This window comes from Mytilus trossulus, chromosome 14 (genome assembly GCF_036588685.1).
Source record: "Mytilus trossulus isolate FHL-02 chromosome 14, PNRI_Mtr1.1.1.hap1, whole genome shotgun sequence".
Taxonomy (NCBI): domain Eukaryota; kingdom Metazoa; phylum Mollusca; class Bivalvia; order Mytilida; family Mytilidae; genus Mytilus; species Mytilus trossulus.
Genome location: NC_086386.1, coordinates 29,543,984 through 29,570,199, shown reverse-complemented (window position 1 = coordinate 29,570,199; position 26,216 = coordinate 29,543,984). Strand labels below are relative to the sequence as shown.

The 26,216-nt window shown below is 31.3% G+C and overlaps 2 protein-coding genes and 1 long non-coding RNA gene across 4 annotated transcripts in view; all 3 read left to right on the top strand.

The window, feature by feature from the left end:
- The first annotated feature begins 1,568 nt into the window (after positions 1 to 1,568).
- LOC134696586 (uncharacterized) lies at positions 1,569 to 12,238 on the top strand. 2 transcript variants are annotated; one of them, XM_063558447.1, is made up of 5 exons: positions 1,569 to 2,532; positions 7,270 to 9,357; positions 10,183 to 10,319; positions 11,594 to 11,721; positions 12,120 to 12,232. In XM_063558447.1, exons 1-5 carry the CDS (start codon positions 1,834 to 1,836, stop codon positions 12,221 to 12,223), a joined length of 3,156 nt encoding a protein of 1,051 aa, XP_063414517.1. In that variant the 5' UTR covers positions 1,569 to 1,833; the 3' UTR covers positions 12,224 to 12,232. The 2 variants fall into 2 exon arrangements, with proteins under 2 accessions (XP_063414517.1, XP_063414516.1); XM_063558446.1 differs by having other exon boundaries at positions 1,571 to 2,532; positions 11,591 to 11,721; positions 12,120 to 12,238.
- A 1,232-nt stretch (positions 12,239 to 13,470) lies between these two features.
- On the top strand, positions 13,471 to 15,377 carry LOC134696884 (uncharacterized). Its single transcript, XR_010103031.1, has 3 exons — positions 13,471 to 13,562; positions 14,287 to 14,407; positions 15,174 to 15,377. It is a non-coding gene; the product is annotated as an uncharacterized LOC134696884 (long non-coding RNA).
- A 9,486-nt stretch (positions 15,378 to 24,863) lies between these two features.
- LOC134696392 (glutamate receptor 2-like) overlaps positions 24,864 to 26,216 on the top strand; it is a 49,001-nt gene continuing 47,648 nt past the window's right edge. Inside the window, exon 1 of the mRNA XM_063558142.1 lies at positions 24,864 to 25,110. Coding sequence (XP_063414212.1) covers positions 24,996 to 25,110 — 115 coding nt within the window. The 5' untranslated portion in view covers positions 24,864 to 24,995. The remainder of the gene's footprint in view (positions 25,111 to 26,216) is intronic.

The following is a 26,216-nucleotide window of genomic DNA, read 5'->3' as shown; positions in this document are numbered from 1 at the left end:
ACTATCAACACATGAATATGTATTAACTTCGGGTGAGACTTCAATCAATATACTTAAACTGATCAAGTAAATTATGTATCAACCTCATACATCACTAAATTTCCCTTTAAAATGCGCAAACACATGAAGTGAATGTTTAACAAGTTTTCTTTGTCTGACTTTGTAGAGGTATTTCCTTAAGAGGAAAACGGTGCATTAAACATTGTTTTGCAGCTATAGATGCACCGCTCACTTTAATGTAAGACGCTTTAAAGTCCGTAAATGAATAATGTGTATTCGAAATGTATATTTGTTACATACATTCACCTACAGTATGGTATTTTGATAGATATTTGACTTAAAAACTTACAACACGTTTTAAACTGCATTTACAACAATAACTACAAAAAAACCCGGCGATTACAGAGTACTAGTATTTGTTATCTCCACGTCACTGAGTAAACAAAGGGACAATAAAGATTGATTAATAACTCATAAGGGTATAGGTTGAAATAATAAAGTATAGTTTTTCGTGCTATTCTGTCGTTTAATTGCCGTCTGGGCTGAATGTGCGATGGATTTCACAATAAAGGCAAAAGTATAATAGTAAATGTTTAAAGACTGTAAGAGTACCTTCAAAGGTTTTAGGTACAGGCAGTTGTTTAAGGTTCCGTCCAAGTCCAATTTTTCCAAAAATGGCTGATATTTTTAATCAACTTTTTGTGCTTTATTATTCTATACTAGCCACTAAAACAATCACAATTGCCTAAATCATGAATATGGACTTGATTGCTTACAAAATCACGAGTTATATAGTAGTAATATTTCGACAGGGGTGTGTTTTGTCAGAAAAAAATAATAATTCTGAACACATTTTTTCAAAAAGTCCAATTAATTTATTACTTAATGGAAATCAACAAATCAGGTGCTAATCTATTCTTCATATTGTCTCGCAGTGCACCCATATGCAATTGTGTATATGTTGACTGCCAGAGAAACACAACGGCCAAGTTTCGTCATCACCTTTATCGTTTATGTCCCGCCATTTTTAGTTTTTGGGGTTCGTTTTTTTTATTTCATTTTGAGTGAGATCGAGGGGAGCTATTTCAAATAACCTGAAATTGCCTTATTTATGTCACTTCAGTCTCTTACTATCATGCTGCTTTTGTTTAATATCACGACGCTTTTCGTTTAAAATACTTCAAAAAATCAGCTGTCATCCTCCTGCTCAAAGTGAAAGTAGCGAGTCAGCAGCAATGATTCGTCCGCCAAATATTCATATTATATATTTAGATGCATTTTAAAATTAAAACTACTTAATATCTTGTTTTTATTATATAAATGACGGATATTCAAATTAAACGTAAAATCGGGTCGAATTAGAACTGCAATTCGAAACCAAAGAGTGGTTTTAATGATTCGAAACAACTTCCGGTTTGATGTGAATGGGCTGATCTTTGATCCAACAGATGAAAAGTTGCCGATTTGAAGATTCCTTTCCATAAAAAGGTGAGAATGATGGATATCCAAACATTAATACCAAAAACAAAGATGATTTAATAATTACTAATGTGATCGAAATTGTCCTTATATCGTAAATCGACACTCAAGTAAGTGATCCCATCCCTCAGCGCCATCACGGTGTTTGTAAACATTGGCAAAAAACATGAATAATTTTCTTTTTTTTTTTCTGTTTGTAACCGAACTAATATTTAAGTATAACAAAGTAATATAGTTTGAAGGTAAGTGAATAAATTTTAGTAAAAATTAAAACATGCTGCTTGAGACATAAAAAATATGGAGGCTTGACATTGACATCAGTTAAGTAGAGTCATAGCAAGCAATTTAATTATAATGGGTAGTAAAAGGAAAACGTCAAAAATATTTGGACTAGGCTCTGGACCAGCAAAGGGCAAAAGAACAAGTACAAGGTGTGGAAGACCAACTGTAAATTTTATGATTAGGAGAAAAAGGATTAAGCGGAAGTCTCTGCCGCTGTCCCTTGTTTTAAAGAGAATCAAACAGACAACAATAAGTAAGAGAAAAAACACCAAAGAATGCCATAAATTTTTCACTTCCGAACTATTAGAAAATGGACTAAAACTGAAAATCAGAGAAAGGACAATGCATAATTTAAGCCCACAAGGTTATAGATTTGTGAATTTGGACTCATTACAAGGACATGTCAGTGAAATAACTATGCACGTATGTCTGTGTCCTTCAGCAATAGAGCTAAGTTCTAAAAACCAATCACCAATAAAACTTGTAAGCGAGGAAAGGAAATTAGGACTTGCAACCGTTCTTTGTGCTCAGTGTGAAGGATGTCATAAACAATTTAAATTCTGCACTAGCCCATCATTGCCAGAAAGTAAAAGGTTTGATGTAAACGTGAGAGCTGTGTGGGGAAGTATTGCCACTGGAAATGGACCGTCTCACTTAAATGAAATCATGGGGACAATGAATTCACCAGGACTCTCGTCAACTTCATTTTCAGCAATTGAACAAGAAGTAGGGGAATGGTGGTTAGCAGCTCTCCAAGAAAATATGTTACAGGTAATTATAATTGATTAAAACATAAATGTACATGATGTAAAATGAATGCATGAACATCGAAAAAAAACCATAATATATATAATAAATGTAAATGAGAATCCCATCCCCCCCGCCCACACACACACACACGCTCCAAAAAAGGTAACTGCATAAATAAATAATATATATTACTTTTCATAGGTTGTCATTATAACATGTCATACATCATGTACATGTACATGTATCAATATTAAACATGATCTTAATTACTGCCTGTTCCAGTTAAGTCAAAAGATAACTTTTTTAAATAAACATCTTATATCAAGAAATGACCAGATGCTAACCTTAATTGAATCTTGAACATTTTGTTATTTGGATGAGAAACACAAAGACTTAAAAAAAAATATAGAAATGCTAATATTGCAAACACTCAACAGATGCATGGGTTGGAAAGGGGGGAATTTTACTTAAATCTGTTCTTTTAATTATACAGTATGCATGTACATGTATGTCTGTAAAATTTGTACGGCTCCTAAACCAGATGTCTATTCTAGTGAACAAGCACTACAAACTGCTCAGAGTATGAAAAGACCATATTTTGTGCTCAACCAGTATTAAAGTCGAGCACATATTATACTTGACAAGACTTGACATAATCTTGACACTACTTAACTGCACTTGATTTTGGTCTCGACTTTACTTAATAAGTCTGATTGAGTATTTGCTAATCTTCATATGGTATGAATATGGTCTTGACCTTTCTTGACTCAATCTTGAGCTTTGAGTTTAGTCTAGACTGGTCTGAATCAGCCCATTTACAAAAAATGTACCTCAATTATATACATGTATTGATCTTACAAAATTTTGTTCATTGCTGTCTAATTACATGAATTAATGGATAAAAAAACTATAATTTTAAATTCTGATTAAATTCATATCTACATTTTGTACATGTATAGTCACCTCTAATTATTTACTATTACTTTATCACATTAACTTTGATTTTTAGCTCACCTGACCCAAAGGCTATGTGAGCTTATACCATCACTTGCATTGACTTGGCGTCCGTCGTCATAAACTATTTCAAGAATCTTCTCCTCTGAAACTACTGGGCCAAATAATTCAAACTTTAATAGAATGTTCCCTAGGGTATCTAGTTTGTAAATTGTATCCGAAAATTTAATCTATCAACAAACATGGCCGCCATGGCTAAAAATATAACATAGGGGTCAAATGCAGTTTTTGGCTTATATCTCAAAACTAAAGCATTTAGAGCAAATCTGACAAGGGATAAAAATGTTCAATACTGTAGGTCAAGATCTATCAGCCCTGATATTTTCAGATGAATCTAACAATCCATTGTTGGGTTGCTGCCACTTAATTGGTAATTTTAATGAAATTTTGCAGTTTTTGTTTATTATCTTAAATATCATTGAAGATAAAGATAAACTGTAAACAGCAAAAATGTTCAGCAAAGTAAGATCTACAAAAAAGTTAACATGACCAATATTATCAATTGACCCCTTAAGGAGTTATTGCCCTTTAAAGTCAAATTTGCTCTATTTGTTCATCAAACTTGCTTAAATTAAAAAATCTTCCCCTCTAAAACAACTGGGCCAAATACTCTCAAACTTTAAATGAATGTTCTTTGGGGTATCTACTTTCTAAATTGTATCTGAAGTTTTGATCCATTAACAAACATGGCTGCTGTGGCTAAAAATAGAACATACATGTAGGGGTCAAATGCGGTTTTTGGCTTATACTGTTATATATCTCAAAAACTTAAGCATTAACAGCAAAAAATGTTCAATAGGTCATGATCTATCAACCCTGAAATTTTCAGATGAATCTTACAACCCATTGTTGGGTTGCTGCCACTAAATTGGTAATTTTAAATAAGGAAATTTTGCAGTTTTTGGTTATTAGCTTGAATATTTTTGAATATAAAGATAAACTGTAAACAGCAGATATGTTTGGCAAAGTAAGATCTACAAATAATCAATATGATCAACATTTAAATGGCATTTTAAAGCAAAAATAATAATTGTGAATGGTTTAAGCAAAACGCTTCAGGTGAGCTTATCAGGCTCTTGAGACTTGAGAGCCTCTTGTTATAAATGTTTGTAGCCATCTCAACTATATATTGGCCTAACAGAATGCCACATTGTTTGGTAGTTTGTTGTATTGCTGTCAAATAAAAGGATTGAATTAATACACATAGTTAAAAACAAAACTATAATTTTCAGTTTGGGCGTAATTCAGATAGTCACTTTTAAATTTTATTATAACTTTTCCAAATTAACTTTGTTTTACATAAAACTATACAGCTATTTCAATTATATATTATTCTTACAGAAAGCCATGTTTTTTCATAGTTTGGTATTTTGCTGTCCAATTTAAGGACTTTTAATTAATAATGTAAAAAGAGCTAGAATGTTCTGTTCAGACTAAATTTAGATAGTCCCCTTTAATTTTTTTTATAACTTTTTTAAATTACCTTGAAGTTACATAAAACTATGCAGATATCTCAATTATATATTGATCTTACAGAATGCCACATTGTTTTTGTTTTTTGTGTATTGCTGTCAAATTGAAGGATTAAATTAATTTATAAAAAAAGATAGAATTTTCATTTTTGACTAAATTCAGATAGTCACCTTTAGTTTTTTTTATAACTTTTCCAAGTTAACTTGGATTTACATAAAACTATACTGCCATCTCAATTATATATTAATCTTACATAACTCCTTATTTTTTCATAGTTTGGTGTTTTGCTGTCCAATTTAAAGACTTTTAATTAATAGGTAAAAAGAGCTATAATTTTCTGTTTGCACCAAATTTAGATAGTCACCTTTAATTTTTTTTATAAGTTTTTAAAATTAACTTGGATTTACATAAAACTATTCAGCTATTTTAATTATATATTAATCCTACAGAAAGCCACATTGTTTGGTAGTTTGGTGTATTTGTATCAAATTTTTTCCAATGTTAATTTCTATTAAATTAAATTTAATATAATATATATTTAATTATTATAAATAATAGGATAACTTAATTAGGCTAATATTTTAGAAGGTAGACGACCTGGATACTTTATACTTTTATATAGATGCCTTATGTTTTGAACTGTCCGTCTGTCATATGACCATTGGCCTTGACCTCATTATTATGGTTCAGTGACTACTTGAAAAGAAGTTCAATTTTTCTGCAATGTTAATTTCTCACTTATTAAAAAAAATGTATAAGTAATAGGATAACTATATTTAGTATGTGTGTACCTTGTAAGGTCCCCATGTCTATCAGTCAGTCAATTTTCACATGACCAAAATCTCATTTCATGGATCAGTGAACAAGGTTAATATAGGGTTAAGTCTATATCTCAGAAATTATAAGCAATGGGTCTTCTGTATTTGGTGTGTGGAATGATTGTAAGGTGTACATGTCCAACTGGCAGTTGTCATATGACCTTGACCTCATTTTCATGGTTAGTGGTCAAAGTTAAATTTTTGTGTTTAGGTCTATTCAAAGATACTACATGTATTACATTTTGTATTAGCATTCATTCAATTATATTTGGTGTATTGAATGATTGTAAGGTGTACATGTCCAACTGACAGGTGTCATCTGACCTTGATCTCATTTTCATGGTTCAGTGGTCAAAGTAAAATTTTGCAATTTTGTCTATTTCTCATATACTATAAGCATCAAGTTGATTATATTTGGTGTATAGAATGTTTGTAAGTTGTACAAGTCTGTCTTGTAATAATCATCTGACCTTGACCTCATTTTCATGGTTCATTGGTCAATGTTAAATCATCAATGATTTGGTCTTTTTTCAAATACTATAGGGATAGTAGAATATATTTTGGTGTATGAAATAATTGTATGGTGTGTATGCATGGCTGTTTAGTAGGTGTTTGCTGATCTTGACCTAATTTTCATGGTTCATTGGTCAAGGCTAATTTGTTTCATGAGGTTAATTCGGAGATACTTTTAGCAATAGGTAAACTAGATTGTTGTGTGGAATGAGTGTATGAACTACATTTATGTCTAAAAGGTTTATCTCACCTTCATCTCAAGTACAGTTAATTTAATGTAATGCTTGTTGTATACAATGCTTTTTTACACTTTCAACATAAATTATATTATGAACACTAGAACAGGCAAGACATTTCAGTGTGTCCACTCTTGTTTAATTATGTTTGCTTACATTAGAAAATCTTTTTCTTTCAAACTGCTAAATCAATTTCAGCTAAACTTGGATGAAAGAGTTTTGGAGTATCTAAGAATCAATTTTGTATTCTATTACAGTGTGGGTCAAGAAACATTTCAGCTTATTCACTCTATGTACTATACAAAATATATACTATCACCCCCCCCCCCCCCCCCCCCCCCCCCCTCACCACCACCACCATCACCACCACCACCACCACATTTTCCAAGTTTAATAGACAATCCATTAAATAAAGCAAGAGACAAACCATATTATGTGTATGGAATTAATTAAAACATGGGAAATATTTCAGCTTATTCACCTTCTGTACTATACAAAATAATTTTTAATGTACCTAACAAAACTGTCACACAAACTTGATTAATTGCAGAAAAAAAAACAATTTTCTGTCTGAAAAAACAAAGAAATCCCACCACACTTAAAACTTTTAATTAGGTTTAGCCTTCATGGCTTTAATTAATGATATTTTAGGAAACTCAAGTGTGACTAGTTATATTTATATGTCCCATATGTTTATTTAACAGGTTGGAGCAGAGGAAAGAAGGATTGCCATGGAGAACGGATTTTTTCATCAGGGTATCCCAGCAATAACCGTAATTACTGATGGAGGATGGTCGAAGCGAACCCACAAACATTCCTATAATGCCCTGGGAGGAGTGGCAATCATAATAGGGCAAGCAACCAAAAAACTTTTGCATATAGGAGTACGAAACAAGTATTGCTATGTATGTAGCACTGCAGAGAAAGTCAATACAATCCCAACAGAACATACATGTTTTAAGAACTGGTCAGAAGATAGTCAGTCTATGGAAGCTGATATTGTGCTTGAAGGGTTCAAACAAGCAGAATCCAAACATGGCCTACGCTATATCCGTGTTGTAGGAGATGGTGACAGTTCAGTTTATGCTAGGATACGAGAGGAAGTGCCAGGTTGGGGTAGATATGTGGAAAAGGAAGAATGTGCTAACCATACATGCAAATGTTTTAGGTCAAACCTGGAAAAACTTGTTTCCGAAAATCATCTATATAAAGGTAGAAACCATTTAACAAAAACAACTCGTGTACGGTTAGTATCTGCTTTGCGTAGTGCCATCAGAATGCGTTCTAAAGATGTAGAAACAAATCACCTCACAAAACCTGAAGCTATTTCTCAGCTTCGTCATGACATAAAAAATTCTGTTTTTCATGTTTTTGGTTTACATTCCAACTGCAGTAACTTTTGCAAGGCAAGAGACAATGTCAATCCAATCACTCATGACCATCATGTCATACCACCGGATCAACCAGTGGAAGAGACATTGGATATATTTGAAGAACAGGAAAAACTTTGGTCTGAAGGCTCATCATTAGCTGCACAGGAGGAAGCAAGAGGAGAATCATCTATAGAGTACAGTAATGTTGAACAGTATATAATTCAAGACGTGACATCAATTTTGAATAGAATTGCTGAAAAAGCTCACCGTCTCATTTCTAATACAACAACAAATTTAGCTGAAAATTGGATGAGAATAAGGACCAAATTTGATGGCGGAAAAATCTACAACCTCTGTAATAGAGGATCTTGGCATGGACGATGTTTTGGAGGAGGGCTAAGAATGAATTTTGGACCAAAGTGGTCACCTATTGTTTGGGAACAGGCAACAGCAACAAAAGCAGGTAAATTCTTTGATGAATACTACGCTAGACATGAAAAAAATCTTATCAGTAGCAGAAAATACAAATCGAAACCAGACACTCAGCAATTGAGATGGAAGAGAAAAATGAAAGCTTGCAAACAAAGCAACTCCAAAAAAGCTAGACAGTCTTATGGCACTGAGGCAATGGATTACACCCCTGACATTTCTCCATCTGATTTATCAAATACAAAGGACAAATATATTCAGACTCATATTAACATTGGTATACCTCAAATGAATGCAATAACAAATTCTACTTCACAGCAATCTTTGTCTGGTCTTTGGCACACGGAAAGAAGAAAACGTTTAACAGCTTCAAATTTTGGACCAATCATTCGCCGTAACCCTTCATTGAAAGTATTAAATTTAGTCAAAAATCTTCTGTACTCTACCTTCAAGGGAAATAGACACACCAGAAATGGACTTCTGCAAGAAAGAACATCTATAGAGGAGTATACGCTGAAAAAGGCAGAACAACATGAGAATGTAACTGTTAAATCTACTGGTTTGCTAATTGCCCATGAACACCCATTTTTGGCTGCTAGTGCAGATGGTATAGTTTCAACTGGGTCTGGTGATGGTCTTTTGGAGATAAAAAATCTTCTGCACAACAAACCTGTCAATCTCTACCAAGCAAGTGAAAAATCATCATTCTGTCTGGAAACTGTCAGTGGTCATTTAAATTTGAAAAGTACCCACAACTACTTTTATCAGTGCCATGGTTTAATGAATATTTGTAATTATCCTTGGATAGATTTCGTTGTGAGGACTCTTAATCCACACCAGTTGTTTATCCAAAGAATATTTAGGGACAATACCTTGTGGGAAAACATCATGCTGCCAAAACTAAAAGCATTTTACTTCAATGCTATTCTTCCGGAATTGTGTTCACCACGTAATGGCAAAAGTCCTGGAATAAGAGAACCAGGAATCTGGGTGAGTATTTATGAAAAAAAGTGGAATGTCTCAAGCAGTATAAAAATGTTTAAATGAATCGTGGTTTGTAAATTACATGTATGGACATTGAACAAAGGATCATATGTGTATTTTAATACTACTTGTACATATATATTGAAGTGTAATGTATTAGAGTAGATAAGACACACATTAAGTGTGTGCTTCCTTGTATGTATTCACCAATGCACTACTATGTTAGAAAGTGGAGTATTCATGGGGGTGTAGAGGGTGTACACCGTACACCCCCCCCCCCCCCCCACCCTCTTTTTGAAATTCCAGGGTCCAACCCTGTTAGACACACATCTATATGAATTATGATGTTAAGAGTTATAAGGGATCTTTTTTATGTTTATTTTGTTACAGATCAACAGACCTGTTATTTTAGAGTTTGATAAACTAATTTTTGATTTAAATTTTATTGCTGACTTGAAAATTACTCATTGAACATTTCATTTAAAAATAAATTGAAATTAGCAACTCAGTGCCAGATCTGGTAAAGGGATTCAATTGCATGGGATTTTGAATCATCATTTTATTTTTGAAATTTGTTATTTTTCAACTGAAAAATTTGACAAAGAATGGTAAATAATGTCTTAAGGACAAAACCACACTTTTTCTGAGAAACCAACAGATAACAAAAAGGTGTCTTAACAATTAATGCAAACTGTGAAAATATATTATACCCATACAATGTTCCTAGGTTATAAAATGAATTGTGCATAATCTGTTTTCTTTTAGTATATTTTTTTAAATATATATATTGGACCATACAATAAAAATGATGTGTTAATTTTTCTGTTACAGTACATTGCACCCGAGTGCACCCAACCTGGCAAAAAAACGACTGGTAGAAAGAAAAAGAATACAGCAAAACAGAACAATGACTTTGTCTCAGAAGCAAACATTGAACCATCAGCAGAACAAACACCCTGTACTAGAAGGTAAACATTGCTGTTAACATCATATGAATCAATTTCTAACAGATATTTATCTCTTGAAATTTTGCATTTGTTCAATGTGATGATCTGCTGACTGAATAATAAGTGTAATTTTTTTTAAAAAGGAAGATTTGGTGTAATTGCCAATGAGACAACTCTTCACAAGAGACCAAATGACACAGAAATTAACAACTATAGGTCACCATAAGGCCTTCAACAATGAGCAAATCTCATACCGCATTGTCAGCTATAAAAGGCCCTGAAATGACAAATGTAAAACTGTTCAAACAAGAAAAGTAACGGCCTTATTAATGTACAAATAAATGAACGAAAAACAAATATGTAACACAGCAACAAATGACAACCACTGAATTACAGGCTCATGACTTGGGACAGGCACAAACATAATTAATGTGGCAGGGTTGAAAGTGTTAGCGGGATCCCAACCCTCCCCTAACCTGGGACAGTGGTTTAACAGTACAACATAGGAACAAACTATAAAAATCAGTTGAAAAAGGCTTAACTCATCAGATTGATACAAGTAAAAATACATCTTACAAAAACAGAGGGGCTCAGCACTTATACATCCTAACGACAAAAAGACTATCAGTACAGATCTGAGAGTACTTGCAGTTACTGACACCTAGTTCAAAGCCAATAACAACTAATAAAAAAAAATCATGCATCTAAGACTAAATTATCAATCATTACACATCCAACATCCAATGGATTTAGAATAAGGAGGTCATCATCAGGAGATGTAGATCCATGAATGTGCATACGTATATTTATATAACAATGATATTTAGTTTGCTTTTAGTTTACTGATAACAAAATCAATATTAATACCAATAAAAAATCAAAAAAACAAAAAAACAAAAAAAAGATCTAATTACAGTGTTGAATTGGTAACCTTTTAGAATAAGTTTATTTAAAGGACCGATAAGCTTACCAGGATCGTTTGTAAATTTCCGAGCACGGTAAACAACATCTCCGTAAAATTGAGGATGTGCTATACCGTTTGAAATAAGTTTTCTATAGGTACGACCAAATTTTCAGTCTAACATACCAAAGAATCACTGGTAATATAAAAAGAAGAATATGTGTTGACAGTGCAAACTAAGCTAAGAAAAATAATCCGAACAATTTTCAAACATGTATCTGAACAAACTGATATTGTTGTATAACATTTATTTTTAAAAGAAGTGATAGTCAATAGGAAATGTAACATCTTATGGATATTAATTATCAATACATTTGTATTTATATTTCAGTAGAAGAGGTAGGCCAAGATTGGTGAAATTCCTAGACAAAAGAATAGAACACAAATGGATTGTAGACAATACATCTGAATGGTATAAAGGGACAGTGCTGAGTGTAAAATCAGGAAAGGATGGTGTGAAAGGTACTTTAAATGTTATGAATTTTTATGTATGTAAATAAAGTACTTTTGCTTGCAAACATCAGTCTTCAAAATAGCTTAATATACAGCTTGAGATCACATAAAAACTATTTCAGACACAAAAACGAGAGCAAGGACAAGTAAACATTTATATTAATTGTTATGCCAAAAATGGCAAAATCAACTGTTTTTGAATATTTCTGTAGATGCTCATTTTAAAAGTAGATGGAATATGGGCTATACAGGGTACAAAAGACATGTTATTAAATAAATGAAAGACCAAATTGACTGAACAATCAATTTGCTTATAACATATAATTGCACTATGAATCTGTATTTATATCTTTACTTGGGCACATCTTTGTTGTTATGTTTTGTTCAATTTGATGTATCTCTTTAAGGTGCAATTTACGAAGTCCTATATGACAGTGATGACAACCCATATGAAATAAATCATCTGGTTGAAGATTATCGATCTGAATCTGTACGGTTCATTGATGTATAGTGCAATTTAAATCAGGTCAGTATTGTAGTTTTAGCTAAAATTTAATATTAGAAAAAATGTCACCTGATGCAAGGTTTAAAGATTAATGGCATGCTATATCTGTGACAAGTATATTAATCTTTTTACTTAAAAAGAAATTATACCCCCACATGTGGGTTGTATATTGGAATAGCCGTGTCCATCTGTAATTCTGTCATTCCGTCATCTAAATTTGATCCCAGTTATACAGTTGAAAAAATGACAGGTGTTGACATAACATTTTACCACTGTTGAGACAGAGCAGTTATTCCCAATGAGATTTCCTTATCTTTACCTTCATGTGTTATGACTTTTTCCTTTGGGAATGCAGAACAAATATAACAGCAACATTGTCTATGACATTTCAACCAAACAATAATTTTTTTCCTAACGCATACATCTTGATGAAGTTAAAATTGACAAATATAATCAAACATGTGTGGTATGTTCAAGATAATGAATTCTCAAGACGCTTGGCGAAAATATTATTGTTCTTCAATTTGGCTAAAACCTTGTTATAATAGAACAATAAAAAAATTCCATTGGTTGTTGAGATTTCCTGATCATACACTATCATGGTTGTAAGATTCCTATAATCCCACTAATAATATATATCACAATGAAAAAAAGTTAATGTGAGGCCAGTTTGATTAAATTTATAATTCAGCTCAGATATAAAACATGATGTGTTTTACACCTATGCTTGTCCTCACCAAAACAATAGAAGAAAGATGTAAAGTTTGATAAGCACAATGACTCTATCCTTATGTAAGGTTTCAGAAAAGCAAGTCAACACTTTTATGGGTTTTTGTCCCTGAAAACACTTTTTAGTTTTTGGCACTTATTAGAAAAATTTATATTTTATAAATGAGTTGCAGAAATAATCGGAGGACAAATTAATTTTCTTGGTTCACCCTTATTTCCAATATGGCAATAAGTCATGGTTTCCATGTGAGATATTCATGTTCCAAGGAGCCTCTAGTTACCGTTATAACAAAGTGCTGAGGCTCATTTTGTTTAAGCAGTAAGATTTCTTTTTGTTTTATCTATCAATGACGGTTGCAAATTGTATAACATGAAATCATAATTCCACATTTGATTTTAATAAAATCATGTCTGAAAGATGCAAATTCTCCTTCTGTATAATAAAGAATTAAAAGATTTCTTGACTTTTAAATGTTTTATAAATATTTGTAGAAAATTATGTGTTTGTACTATTTCAGCTTGTCAAGAGTTGCAAGTTGATGCTTCCACTGCTTCACTCTGCAAATCCCAACTTGGGTTATCCTTCCAGGGTAAAGTTTGGAGAACCTTTTTGAGGGTAATTATTTTTGTGTGTATCAAACTTCATATTTAAATTTATTACACCAATGCTTCTCGTTTATTCTATGAAATATTTTAGAAAGATTTGAACAATGTTTTCCTATGTCACTGATATTGACCTTCTTACCAGCATGTTAAGCTTTATCACATAAGCAAACATCAATACAAACATATAATTGTAAACTGAATAAAATTGAGAAAGGAAATGGTGAATATGTCAAAGCGACAACCACCCGACCATAGAGCAGACAACAGCCGAAGGCAACCAATGGGTCTTCAATGTAGCGAGTATCCCCGCACCCGTAGGTGTCCTTCAGCTGGCCCCTAAAAATATGCATAATAGTACAGTGATAATGGACGTCATACTAAACTCCGAATTATACACAAGAAACTAAAATTTAAAATCTTACAAGACTAACAAAAACATAGTTTGTACAAATGCAGAAAAGAGTGGAAACAAATTTGCAGTTTTAAATCTTTAGAGGTGGCGTAAAAACATTTGACGCCAATAGTAGTTGCCAGCTAATATGTGATACAATTTGGAAAAAAAAATGTTATAAAGGGTATTGACATTGGTGCTAATGTAAGCTGACTGTTCCCACATTACGTGAAATGCTTCTTATCATCTGTATGAATGAAATTATAGCAGACAAACAATTTGCAATGATAGTAAAATGTTAGGTTTTATATTTGTTGAAAATTATGTGTTTGTATCATTTTAGTTTATCAAGAGTTGCATATTGATACTTTCACTGCTACATGCCGCAAATACAAGTAGTTAAACTATACTACCTTGATAAAGTTTGGAGAACCTAAACAAAGTTTACAGAAGGAATATTGACGGTAATTATCTGAGTTCATTCTCTAAGAATTTATTAAAATAAGAGTCTTTGAGACTTTAAGGAATGTTTTAATATGCTTTTTTTTTTAATGAACAAAGTCCCAATAACATGTATTTATTATGAGAAATGTTTTATGTAATACATAGTTTATATCAAAAGTTACAAAAAATACATATTCTTTGAGACTTCCATGGTCTAAAACTTTCAACAAGAATGCAAAAATGGCATATTTGGTAAATAAATGATCTTATAATCAAATAATAATAAATTGTAAGAGATGTAGAAGGATATCACCAACTAAATGCATCACAGAAAGAAGTTGAATGATTAAACATGATGTTTTTGTGCACTAAAGTAATATTTTAGTAAATATAATTTTTTGAGAATTTCAGGAAATTATATTTGGCATTAAATTTCCTAAACTTTGGTGTGCTTTAGAAAGACAATTTGAACTGTTCATCACAAAATTATGTAAAAATATTGCAACTTTAAAAGTCGGATGAATCACTACTATAATTAAACTGAATTTGATGTAATTGATGAATTTTAATGTTTACTATTGGCCTCCATACTTTAAACTTTCACTTTCACTTTTGCTTTCACTTTCACTTTCCCATTGTAAGTAGTCCCAATAAAATGGCATCCCAATTTTTATAAATTTATTTTACTTTACTTTTAAAATCTTGCAATTGACAGTGTTTAAATGCAAATTTATATATGGGTGTCATACATTTTAATATATAATACTGAATTTTATGTCATTTTAGGTCAGTTATGGACTTACAAAAATTCTACACTTTTTGAAAGAATTGGAACTTCAGAGACTGGACATTTTTTCCTGGAGATATTCAGAACTTTAAAACATTCATTAAAAGATACTATGCAATGTTCTGATTCTATTGATATGTAATTTGCCACAGTTTCATCCTTATATTCGTGTGAATAATGTCAAACAAATACATGCTAATTTGACTTAGACGGAACCTTAATGATAACGTTCGTTCAAACAAAATAGTTGAGAAGAATTAAATTGTACTTTTTGGTCTCAAAGTTTTTTGTTGCTATTTCCTTAAATTGTTTAACATATCACAGCGGTAGACTAATGTTGTATTTTTGTATTCATCCCTTATTTTATTGATTTTGTATTTACATTGTGTCATAAATCACATTTATTCGTTCAGTATATGTTCACTTGTGTTAGTATTTCTTTTGATTGTCTTTAGCCATTTCAATTAATATTTTATAGTATGTCTCCTTTATTGTGATGTTAAACTATTCATTCTGATAAGGATAAAGGTTGGTACCTTTTTAAACGTTCAAATCCGCTGTATTTGTTTGCACCTGTCCTAAGTCGGGAATCTGTGATTCGGTAGTTGTCATTTGTTGGTGTGGTTCTGGTTGGTTTTTTTAATACAAATAAGACCATTGGTTTCCCCGTTTGGTCGGTTTAACACTTGTCATTTTTTTATAGCTTGCTGTTCGGTGTGAGCCATGGATCTGTGTTGGAAACCGTACTTTGAACTATAATAGTTGACTTTAACAGATTGTGACTGAGTATTGCATCATTGGCACTCATAACACATTTTGTATATGTATTGTAGCAATAGTTGAAATGAATTATAAACTCAAAAACATAAAAAAAAAAGTAATTGGATGAAATAAATATTGTTCACTTCTTTTAAAAAAAACCATGAAGGCGAAACACGATGAAGGATGGTATATTGGCCATCATGTAAGATGTATTTATTAAAATAGTTTTGAGAAAGATGTTTTCCTTGTTTTTTTTAGTCATTGGTGAGTCTATCCTTTGTAGACAAAACGCGCGTCCGGCGTACAACATTAACATCCTGGTATCAATCATTTGATGATTGAAGATAACATAGTACAAATATATTTCTAATTTTTATTTTTCGATTTTCAATATTTGTGCTGATTTCAAAATCCTCAATTACGGCGATAAATCAACAAATGGTATGCAACAAGTGATCTTATGAAAGCTTATGTCTGAATAATCTTTAAAAATTGTGAGACATAACAAACGCGTGTCTTATATCCTTTCGTGTTTAGGTCCAGTAATTAAGGAAACTACTAGAATGACAACATAATGCTGTTAGATAATGACAAAACGCTACCAAATTATGTTTATCTGTCCAAGAAATAGACATTCTGCATTATATTAGAAGATTTCGTGACGAGTTCTATATATGAAACTGTCAACTTGAGAGTTTCAATTATCCCGTAGGACAATGCTATTGATTTGTGAATGATATAATTTAGGAACAGTGTGTTTCTTGTTTGTGAAGATTCAGACTTCCCAGTTTATTTATACTCTCTATTTTTGCAGTACTAAAAATGCGAGCAGTAATATTTGTATAATTAGTTCCCATTCTTGCTCTTAAAATATATAAGGATAAAGATATATAACTGATTAAAAAGATTTATGAAATGAAAAGAAATTACCAATATTAATTTCATGCAATTTTATAACTGTTTTATAAAAAACAAGATGTGGTATGATTGCCAATGAGACAACTATCCACAAAAGACTAAAATGAAACAAACATTATCAATTATAGGTCACTGTACGGCCTTCGACAATGAGTAAAACCCATACCGCATAGTCAGCTATAAAAGGCCCCAATAAGAAAATGTAAAACAATTCTAACGGCCTTATTTATGTAAAAAATGAAAGAAAAAAACCAAACATGTAACACATAAACAAACGACAACCACTGAATAACAGTCTCCTGACTTTGGACAGGCACATACATAAATAATGTGGCAGGGTTAACATGTCTTAAATGAATAAATGTCGTACATTAACGGTAAAGCAATATGTATATGTTTATCTGCTTAATTGTATATAACAAACATTGGTATACCAAATCTAAAGATCTCTAAAAGAGTAACCCTCAAAATGATTGTTAGTTATTATAAATTGTTATAAACTCGTGTTTACTTGCTTTCTGTGACAACTTTATCCATGCAGTTCTTCGACACATAAATTAAAGAACGTTACTCATATACATTTGTTATACAGCAACCAATACAATCCTGAACATAAACAAAAATATCTGGACGTCTCCAAACGTTCTTCATCAATAGATATTTATAAAAGTAAACAATTATCAACCTTCAAAGCAGCTTTAAGATAGGGAAGTTGTGACCAAATTAAAAAGAGACTGTCAAACATATGTTATCGAAATCGAGTTCCTCTAATGCCAAGACATAATATACAGTTATAAAAAAAACGAAAGATACCAACAGGGCATTCGAACTCATAAGTCGAAATGAACTGATAACGCCATGTCTAATTACCATCAAGACTATTAGACAAACAATAATACCAAAAATACAACAAAGAAAAACTAACAGGTGCTCTAGAAGGGAAAATTGATTTTATTTTTCGACATTTGGGATCCATCTAGTTTTCTTATGTAAGTATAACCAGGAAATATGTCTTAACTCTTAGACCATCATTCACTGTATGAGGTCGATGGATTCATTACTATTTGTGTTATACTAATTTCCGTGGATTGTGTTGGTACGGGTGAACCAAGAATTTTAAATGCTTAAAAAAGTACAAATTTTCTATAGGCTTGTATGCGAGCTTCGGCAAAACGACGAAATTACATATCAACGAAAATTCTGTTTTTGATCTATCTGCAAATAATTAAGACGCACGAAAAAATGCATACATAGAAATTATGTCAACCACGAGCGCATACAAAGACAATTGTGTAATCTGTATCAATATGCAAGAAATAGAGAGAAAGTAATTTTATTTGCTGTAGATATTATTAAAGGTTTCTAGCTTTTTAATTCCATATATTTTAAATACACCTGGGGAATATCACTCTTCTTTCTGATATTTTAGTGACATTTTCATAAATAGTTGAACATGGAAGTCTAACTAAACGAATCAAATACTTTATTAGGATATGAAACCAACAATAAAAAATATATGCATTGATTGCTTTTTGATATATTTGCTGTCAAAAATTATTATTGACTGCACATTAATATAAAAATTAAAAAATGTGCATGTATATTCTTCGGAAATTAAGAGATGTTTTCAGTATCTTCGTCTAGAGGTAGATGATTTCATGGCATTGATTGTCTTTTTGGATAGAATAGAATTGTGTAAGGAACTAGGGTATGTTTCAAGAAGACAACGACCCAACCAATTAAATTATTTTAACTGAAAACCCAAATATGACTTTTAAACTTGCAAAACGATAATACCTGAATAATAAAACCAATAAAGATAACACAATGCGTGTTCGAAAACAAAATATAGTCTTCAGAAAACCTAATATCTGGATGTCACTGAGAGAACAAGAGGATAATAAAGATTGATTTACAACTGGTAAGGGGATAGATCTAAGATAATAAAATAGAGTTTTTCGTGTTATTCTGTCATTTAATTGACGTCGAGGCTGATTATTTTTTTGTCATATCACAACATTCCAGCAGTAGTATAATTATCAATTTTGGACAAGTCTTTGGTCTCACTGCATAATATATTATACAAAGCAGTACTGCACAAAAGAATAGTATAATTTAATTATTTTATCTTTTAATATGTTGTATAAGGGTATGATTCTCACAGTTCCATTATTTGAACAAATTGGACTACAAAAGCTTAAAAAATCATATACTTATTATGACCTAAATATAATGCTGTTTTTTTATTTTTAGTATTGAAAAGTTTGCAATAATTTATGGGCGACAAATCAACAGAAGGTATGCCACAAGTGATTCTAGAGAGCTGTTTACATAATCCTAGGAATGATATGAAACTTGGCAAACGCATGCCTTATACTCTTTTTTTGTGTAGTTCCAGTTATTAAGGAAACTAATAAAAATGCAAGATAATACATTAAGATAATGACAAAACGCCTTCAAGTTATGTTTATCTGACCACGAAGTAGAAATTCTACTTTACATTAGAAGATCTCGTGATGAAATTTATATAAGAAACTGACAATTTTAGTGTTTCAATTATACAATGGAATAATATTTTTGATTTGTGGTTGATAATTTTAAAACAGTGTGTTTATTGTCAGTTTAGATCTAAATCTGTATTTGTCAGTAATTTCATTTTTTTTTTTAACTTTACTTATTTATTTTTACTTCCATCTTTATTTCATTACTAACAAATCAATTTCTTGCCAACCATGCTATGAATTAAAAAAGAACTATAAGGGTAAGGAATAATGAGATATATGAAAAGTAATTGAAAAAACGTATAAAACTAAACTAAATGACATTATTTTCTCTTTAAATTTATAACTTTTTAATATTTTGTTCATTATTCGTCTGTATATCATGTATATCTGCTGAAATAAATAAGTAAAAACACAAAAATATTGAAATCCGAGGAAAATTCATAAAGGAAAGTCTAAAATCAAAAGTCCAAACACATCAAACGAATGGATAACAACTGTCATATTCCTGACTTGGTAGAGGCAGTTTTTAATGTAGAAAATGGTGGATTGAACCTGGTTTTATAGTGAGCTAAACCTCTCACTTCTATGACAGTCGCATCAAATTGCATTACATTGTCAACGATGCATGAACAAAACAAACATACTCAAAGAGTAAAAATGTCAAAAATAGGGGTACATCAGTCAATATTGTGTTATCATCTTAACATTACCATAAAACAACAAGTTTAACGAAGAAGCACAAAAAGACATACATCAAATTTAACCTACTCATTTTGCTTTTCTTAATCGACTTAATGTATCTATGTAAAGTCAACCCGGAAAGGATGGAAGGTTTTCAGTACTGGTGTAAAATTGCGCGTTTGAAATTCGCACAGGTAGACATAAACATAATCCTGTCGTTGAAAGTATGACGGCCTACATAAATGCAGAGTCACGTAATGTAGATATAACAAAAACAGACTTAACAGTAAAAGTAATAATAATAAATAAAATAATTGTGTGGTTCAAAGTATGACGGGATACATAAGTACAGTTTCACGTCAAATGTATATTATAAAAAAAAAGACTAAATAGAAAAAGTAGTATTATTGAATAAAATAGTTTTGTCATTCATAGTATGTCAAGATCCATAAGTAAAAGTAATATTAATAAATGAAATAATTTTGTCGTTCAATGTATGATGTTTAACATAACCACAGATTCACGTAAAATGAATATTTAATAACCTGACTTAACAGTAAAAGTAATATAAATAAAGACAAATAAAAGAATACTATAACACGTTATTAAGATGATAACCAACGTCAGTACGCAAAATCTAGACTTCAAGACCATCTTGTATTATTTGTGTAGTTGATACGGAATATTTATCAACAAGTTCTTGGTATCTTCCGATGAACTTTTTTAGAAAAAGGACGAGACGTTCTTTGGCATACCCCTGGTTTATCAACTTTCTGCTCATTTAGTAAGTATTATATTACTCACCTTTTTTTTTTTAAATAACACAAACAAAATTATGATTAGAGTAAATGCAATTGAATCACAGTTATTCATTTGTGATTGTATATTTTAACTTACTGTAAATTCAAAAATTAATGCGACTTAATGAGTTTCGCAATGAAATGAACTCATATTCTTATACATAAATGGATGTAGTTCATATTACGTATTTCTCGTCTCTCGTTTTTTATTTAGATTATACTGTTGTTTTTTCCATTTGATTTTTTTACACTAATTGTTTTGTGGGCCCTGTATAGCTTGATGTTCGGTGTGAGCCAAGGCTCCATGTGGAAGACCGTACTTTGACCTATAGTAGTTTTATTTTATAAATGTTTACTTGGATGGAGAGTTGTCTCATTGGCACTCATATCAAATTTCCTAATATAAAAAAATTATGATTGAAATACATTTAAATGCATGCAAAATTTCTTGAAATAGCAAACAGAAATCTCGCATTTCAGTCCATTCTACAAAATTAGCAATAATAAATGCACGAAATTGTACACATGTGAATCTTCTATCTCTTGTACACACACACATACTTTGAATGCTTTACATTTTAACCTACTTAAAATAAAGTTGGATCTTTTTATTCTTTCATACAATGTGTTGATCACATTTGGTTAAGCTATTGTCCTGTTCGGTTACTCTCCCTAAAATACATATCCAATACCTTTTTTCAATATAATAAGATTGCTAGTAATGTATCTAATTCAAACAATTTGTAAATTGCAAGCAAAATAGTATTGATCATTAATGATTACAAAAATAGCTACATTTATATTAAGAAACTAATTTTGAATCATGAGATTTAAAAAGTAGCAATTTTAATGAAAGAAATTATGGTATACACCGTACTTAATGGATAATTGTCTATGTTTGACCTTTATAAACAGCGTGCCTAGACTGACGACTGCTGGCTTAATCAATCACAAATTGACATCGTGCTAACACATCTATCAGAGTAAGTTATTTATGGTTTTCCAATCTCGGTCTTTTTTGTACTATTCACATGGTATTGTGGTAGCCTATTTTATATTGTTCAAAAATAGTGATCATAAATGTCAAAATCAGATGAAAAAAAATTCTACCATACCTGGCTAAGTGAGCAATGCCTCAGAAAGAAATAATTGAGTTTAAATACTTCAATGATTTGTAAAACCATAACTGCATAAATATTTCATGTCAACAAAAACCTACTGACTATTAAGTATGTGATTTTGTCGGTGGTGAAACATGATCAGTAGTGGCATCCACCCAGTGGTTGTAAAAGCTAATATCAAATACTTGACTGGTAATTTAGTACACCATCACCATATGCGCGTTTCATCTTCATAAAACACATCAATTACCTTTGAAAATATCCAGTTCAAAGCAGATGCGGGGAAAGCCGTAGAGCATAACAAATTGTATCTATGTAAGAGGTACATGTAGGAAACCATTAGATATCATTTGAAGTATTCGACATTTCGTCACACGATAAAATTACCGTATTCATATCTCATTTGGTATTGCTGACTTCTGTGCTTGTTTTCTTAGTTGTGTCGTTTGTACTTTTACTTGTCTGTTTGTCTTTTTCTTTTTTTTATCCTTGGCGTTGTCAGTTTATTTTTTTATCTATGAGTCTGAATGTCCCTTTGGTATCTTTTAACCCCTATTTTTATTAAAGAGGAAAGAAAGATACCAAAGGGACAGTCAAACTCATAACTCTAAAACAAACTGACAACGCCATGGCTAAAAATTAATAAGACAAACAGACAAACAATAGTACACATGACACAACATAGAAAACCAAAGAATAAACAACACGAACCCCGTTATTAACCTCGTTGACTCAAATCATAAAAATGTTCTTCTCTATGTTAGCATTTGTGTATACGTCTATAAAGATTAGTGGTTGGTTGATGGTGTAGTTTCATATTGGTCATTACTTTTAACATATTGTTTATAGCCAAATATTTTTAAATAATGCTAGAAATGATGGCAAACAAAATAAAAAAAATGTCTTCTTTAAAGGGAGTATTTGGTGAAATCAAGTTGTTTAACCCTCTTACTTTATGTATTTGTCTGTCAGGAGCATGTAGTTCAGTGGTTGACATTGGATCGTATCTTTTTTTCGTAAACTGTTTTGTTATACCAAAGGCCGTACGTTTTGTCTATTAAGTTTTTATTACAATTTTCGTCTGGACTTTATAGCAAGCTATTCATTATTTGGATCTTATTAATGATAGGCCTTATCTTTGCTTATAATTGCTTTCCTCACGTCATTTGAACTCTGATTGATATCTGTGTTTCATTTTGGCAATCATTATAATGTAGAAATGGCACATGATTTCCGCCTGTAACAGTGACCAAGCTGCAGGATAACAAAAAACAAGTTAAAACGCATTCTAAGAGGAATATGTCTACAGTATAAAACAATATATGTTTACCAAATACAAAAAAAAAAAAATCAGTTTTCTACTATTACAGAAACTAAAAGACATAAATGTTTAAAATCAAGTTTTGTATATAAAAAAAAGGTTCCACACGAGTGTTATTTCGAACAAAGGGAAACTTTCCACAGATGCATCTGCTATTGGTCAATCTATTCAAACGATTGTCAGTTCTATTGTCTCAACCATAAACACAATATAACTGTTGTTCTCTCTGTACTTATTCACTTGAACCGTTACATTTGTTCTAAGAGAAATCCATCACTCATTAATTAATTTACCTAGAAAACAAAAAATCTTCTAAATAGATAAAAAGACCTGTTTTACAAATTATAATTGTAACAAAAACAGGTAATTATACTCCAATTGTCTAATCTAAGTTATGCCCTAAGTGCACCTCCGTTTTTCATGCATGCTATCATCATATTGGTGTTAAAAGAAGTAGGTTGGTATATCTTACTACACAATTTCTCACAATCCATAACTTGTTGACCTGTGGTCAGCCTTTGTGTGCGTGTTCTGCCGACGTACGTTTTGTATAAGCTAAGTAGTGCATAAAGATGTTCAGAGTTGAAATAACTCGACAAACTAAATATAATACACATACACAATCGCAGACAAGGCTTCCTGAGTGAATATGGAACATATACACGCAACGTAACAGGCTGAACACAAAAGGTAGCTTATATATTTTTGATAATTTTTGTAAGATGCTTCTATTTGCAATTAACGGCACCACAATCTGTAACTTGTTGGTAAAACAACATAAAATCAAATTAGGTTTTTGTAATGATATTCTATTTTGTTACGTTCATTTTAGTCTTAAATACATACATCAGATTCCTCACAGTCCCCAAAGTAAAGTGGATTAGAATCTTTAATGTCAAGGATTTATTTTGGTAAGGATTTTTAAAATAATCACATGAAAGATAAAACATGTTTTATGTATGTTACAAAAGTATATTTGAGTCTAATATGTGAGTATACAACACAACAACTGAAACTGCATTTTTCACTAATGGTTGTGTTAAGAAATATAAAAAAAAAATCTGTTGTTGCTAATGTAACAATTTGTATATTTGTCGATGTTATCTACTCGAGTACCTTCGTAATGCTTTATATGTCTACTTAGTTTAGAAGATAACCAAGGCAACTTTATATTATAGCTATCAAGCTAAATTTGTCATTCCACTTAACTTTGGTAGAAGCACAACGCAATGAAAACAGATCAGTAACTAATTTCCACTAATTGGTACAAATTGTTTTTACTGTGTGACTGTTAAATCTAATTTGATAAGCTCCGAGAATAGAATGAACCCAATAAATATAAAAAGAGGATCGTAATTACATTAGGAGGCAATACTATCCAATATTGACCGTTTCTAACCAGTAAATAACGTGTTAGTAGGGTTTAATATTCGTCATTTCTTACTTAGATTTCCTAGTCTATATAGATAGCTATAAAATGATTCCACATTAATATTTTGTTCCTGTATCGATTGCGGTATAAGCACTTCGTCACATTACAGTTATAGATGTTCGGCAGACATCAGTGTTTATCATTGTTTGTACAGAGACTCTCTCCGGAGAATAAAAGAGCTCATCTTTTTGTACATTCTGTTTCTTCGATCGGGACATTCTCGTGATGTTTTCATTGATCTTATTAACCAAATACAAGTTTGTTCAATTTTAAACAGCGGAGATGCTTGATAAGGCTTTAGCAGTTTTACTTTGGGTTTTGGTGCAGAGTTTGGATGAATCAGTATCTAGTTTTCAAAAACAGACATGTTCCGTGTTAAATTCAACTATCCATAACGGTAAGTCATTGTTTGTTTTTTTATTTAACTTAAATTTTTCACAAAGTAAAGGAATCTCATTAAAGGAAATTTTTGAACGTGATAACATTTCATGTCCATGCACATAATAATATTTTCCTGTTTAAGTTAAACTGTTTTTAATAAAAGTGACAAGAAGTTCTCCACAGATTAGAAATCCATTTACTACTAAGTGAAATTAATAACATTATTGTTGATGATAAGCGGATTTAGTGGGATTCATTTCAAAATCATCACATTTTACTGTACAGTCGAAAATGTAAGGCCGTAAAATCCCGTCCCACGTGTACACTTCTATATATGTGTTACAGTTCCACCTTTTGATACTTATCTTAATTTTTATACTTATCTTATTATGTTACCTTTGTCAATATAATTATGCACTGGTTCTTTCAAACGTGCCAACTTCGCTTGCGTGATCAAGGTTATATATGTATATAAGCTATTTCATAGGTATACTTATAAAGGCATTACTGTAATTTGGTAGCTGTGTCTTTATTGAAGCATTTATGTGTAAACTAATATCTTTTGGAATCATCCAAATCAACCAAACATTGTATTAGACTCAGTGAAATATTGAATTAACAGTCATCAATTTTAAAACTAGATTCATTTTCATTAACTTGACATATTCAATTTATCTTACAACTACGAATGATAAGGAATTGTACTTAAATGGTATAATTTATCTTTATTTTAAAAATTACTAAACTAATGGTGCTTGGTACGGAATGTGTCATTTATTTCTGAAGGTTTTCCTGCCAAAACGTAAGAAAATAACATATTACCGTTTGTAATTTTTTTACATCATTTATAAATTGCATAAGTCATTAAAGTGTGTCACATTGCTGAAGCTTCACTGCAAGGATCCTGGCTTTTAATGGGTTACATCCAACATTATAAAAATTTGGTTTCTGTTAAATCAATGTGATTATTTTGTTGAAGCAGCAGAATTGTCAACCTAACTTAACCACAATAAAATCAAATTTACGGTTATTGGTCTGTGTAATACCTTTACAATTGTAAGAGTTCTCCGTTTATCATATTTAATGTAAAACTAATTAACTAAAGTTTTTCACAAGACCTGT

Excerpts from the sequence above, each read along its gene's own strand:
- LOC134696586 (XM_063558446.1), top strand. The coding sequence starts at position 1,834 with ATGGGTAGTAAAAGGAAAACGTCAAAAATATTTGGACTAGGCTCTGGA. Across the intron at positions 2,533-7,269 it reads TCCAAGAAAATATGTTACAG|GTTGGAGCAGAGGAAAGAAG; the intron begins GTAATTATAATT and ends TTTATTTAACAG. Across the intron at positions 9,358-10,182 it reads TAAGAGAACCAGGAATCTGG|TACATTGCACCCGAGTGCAC; the intron begins GTGAGTATTTAT and ends TTTCTGTTACAG.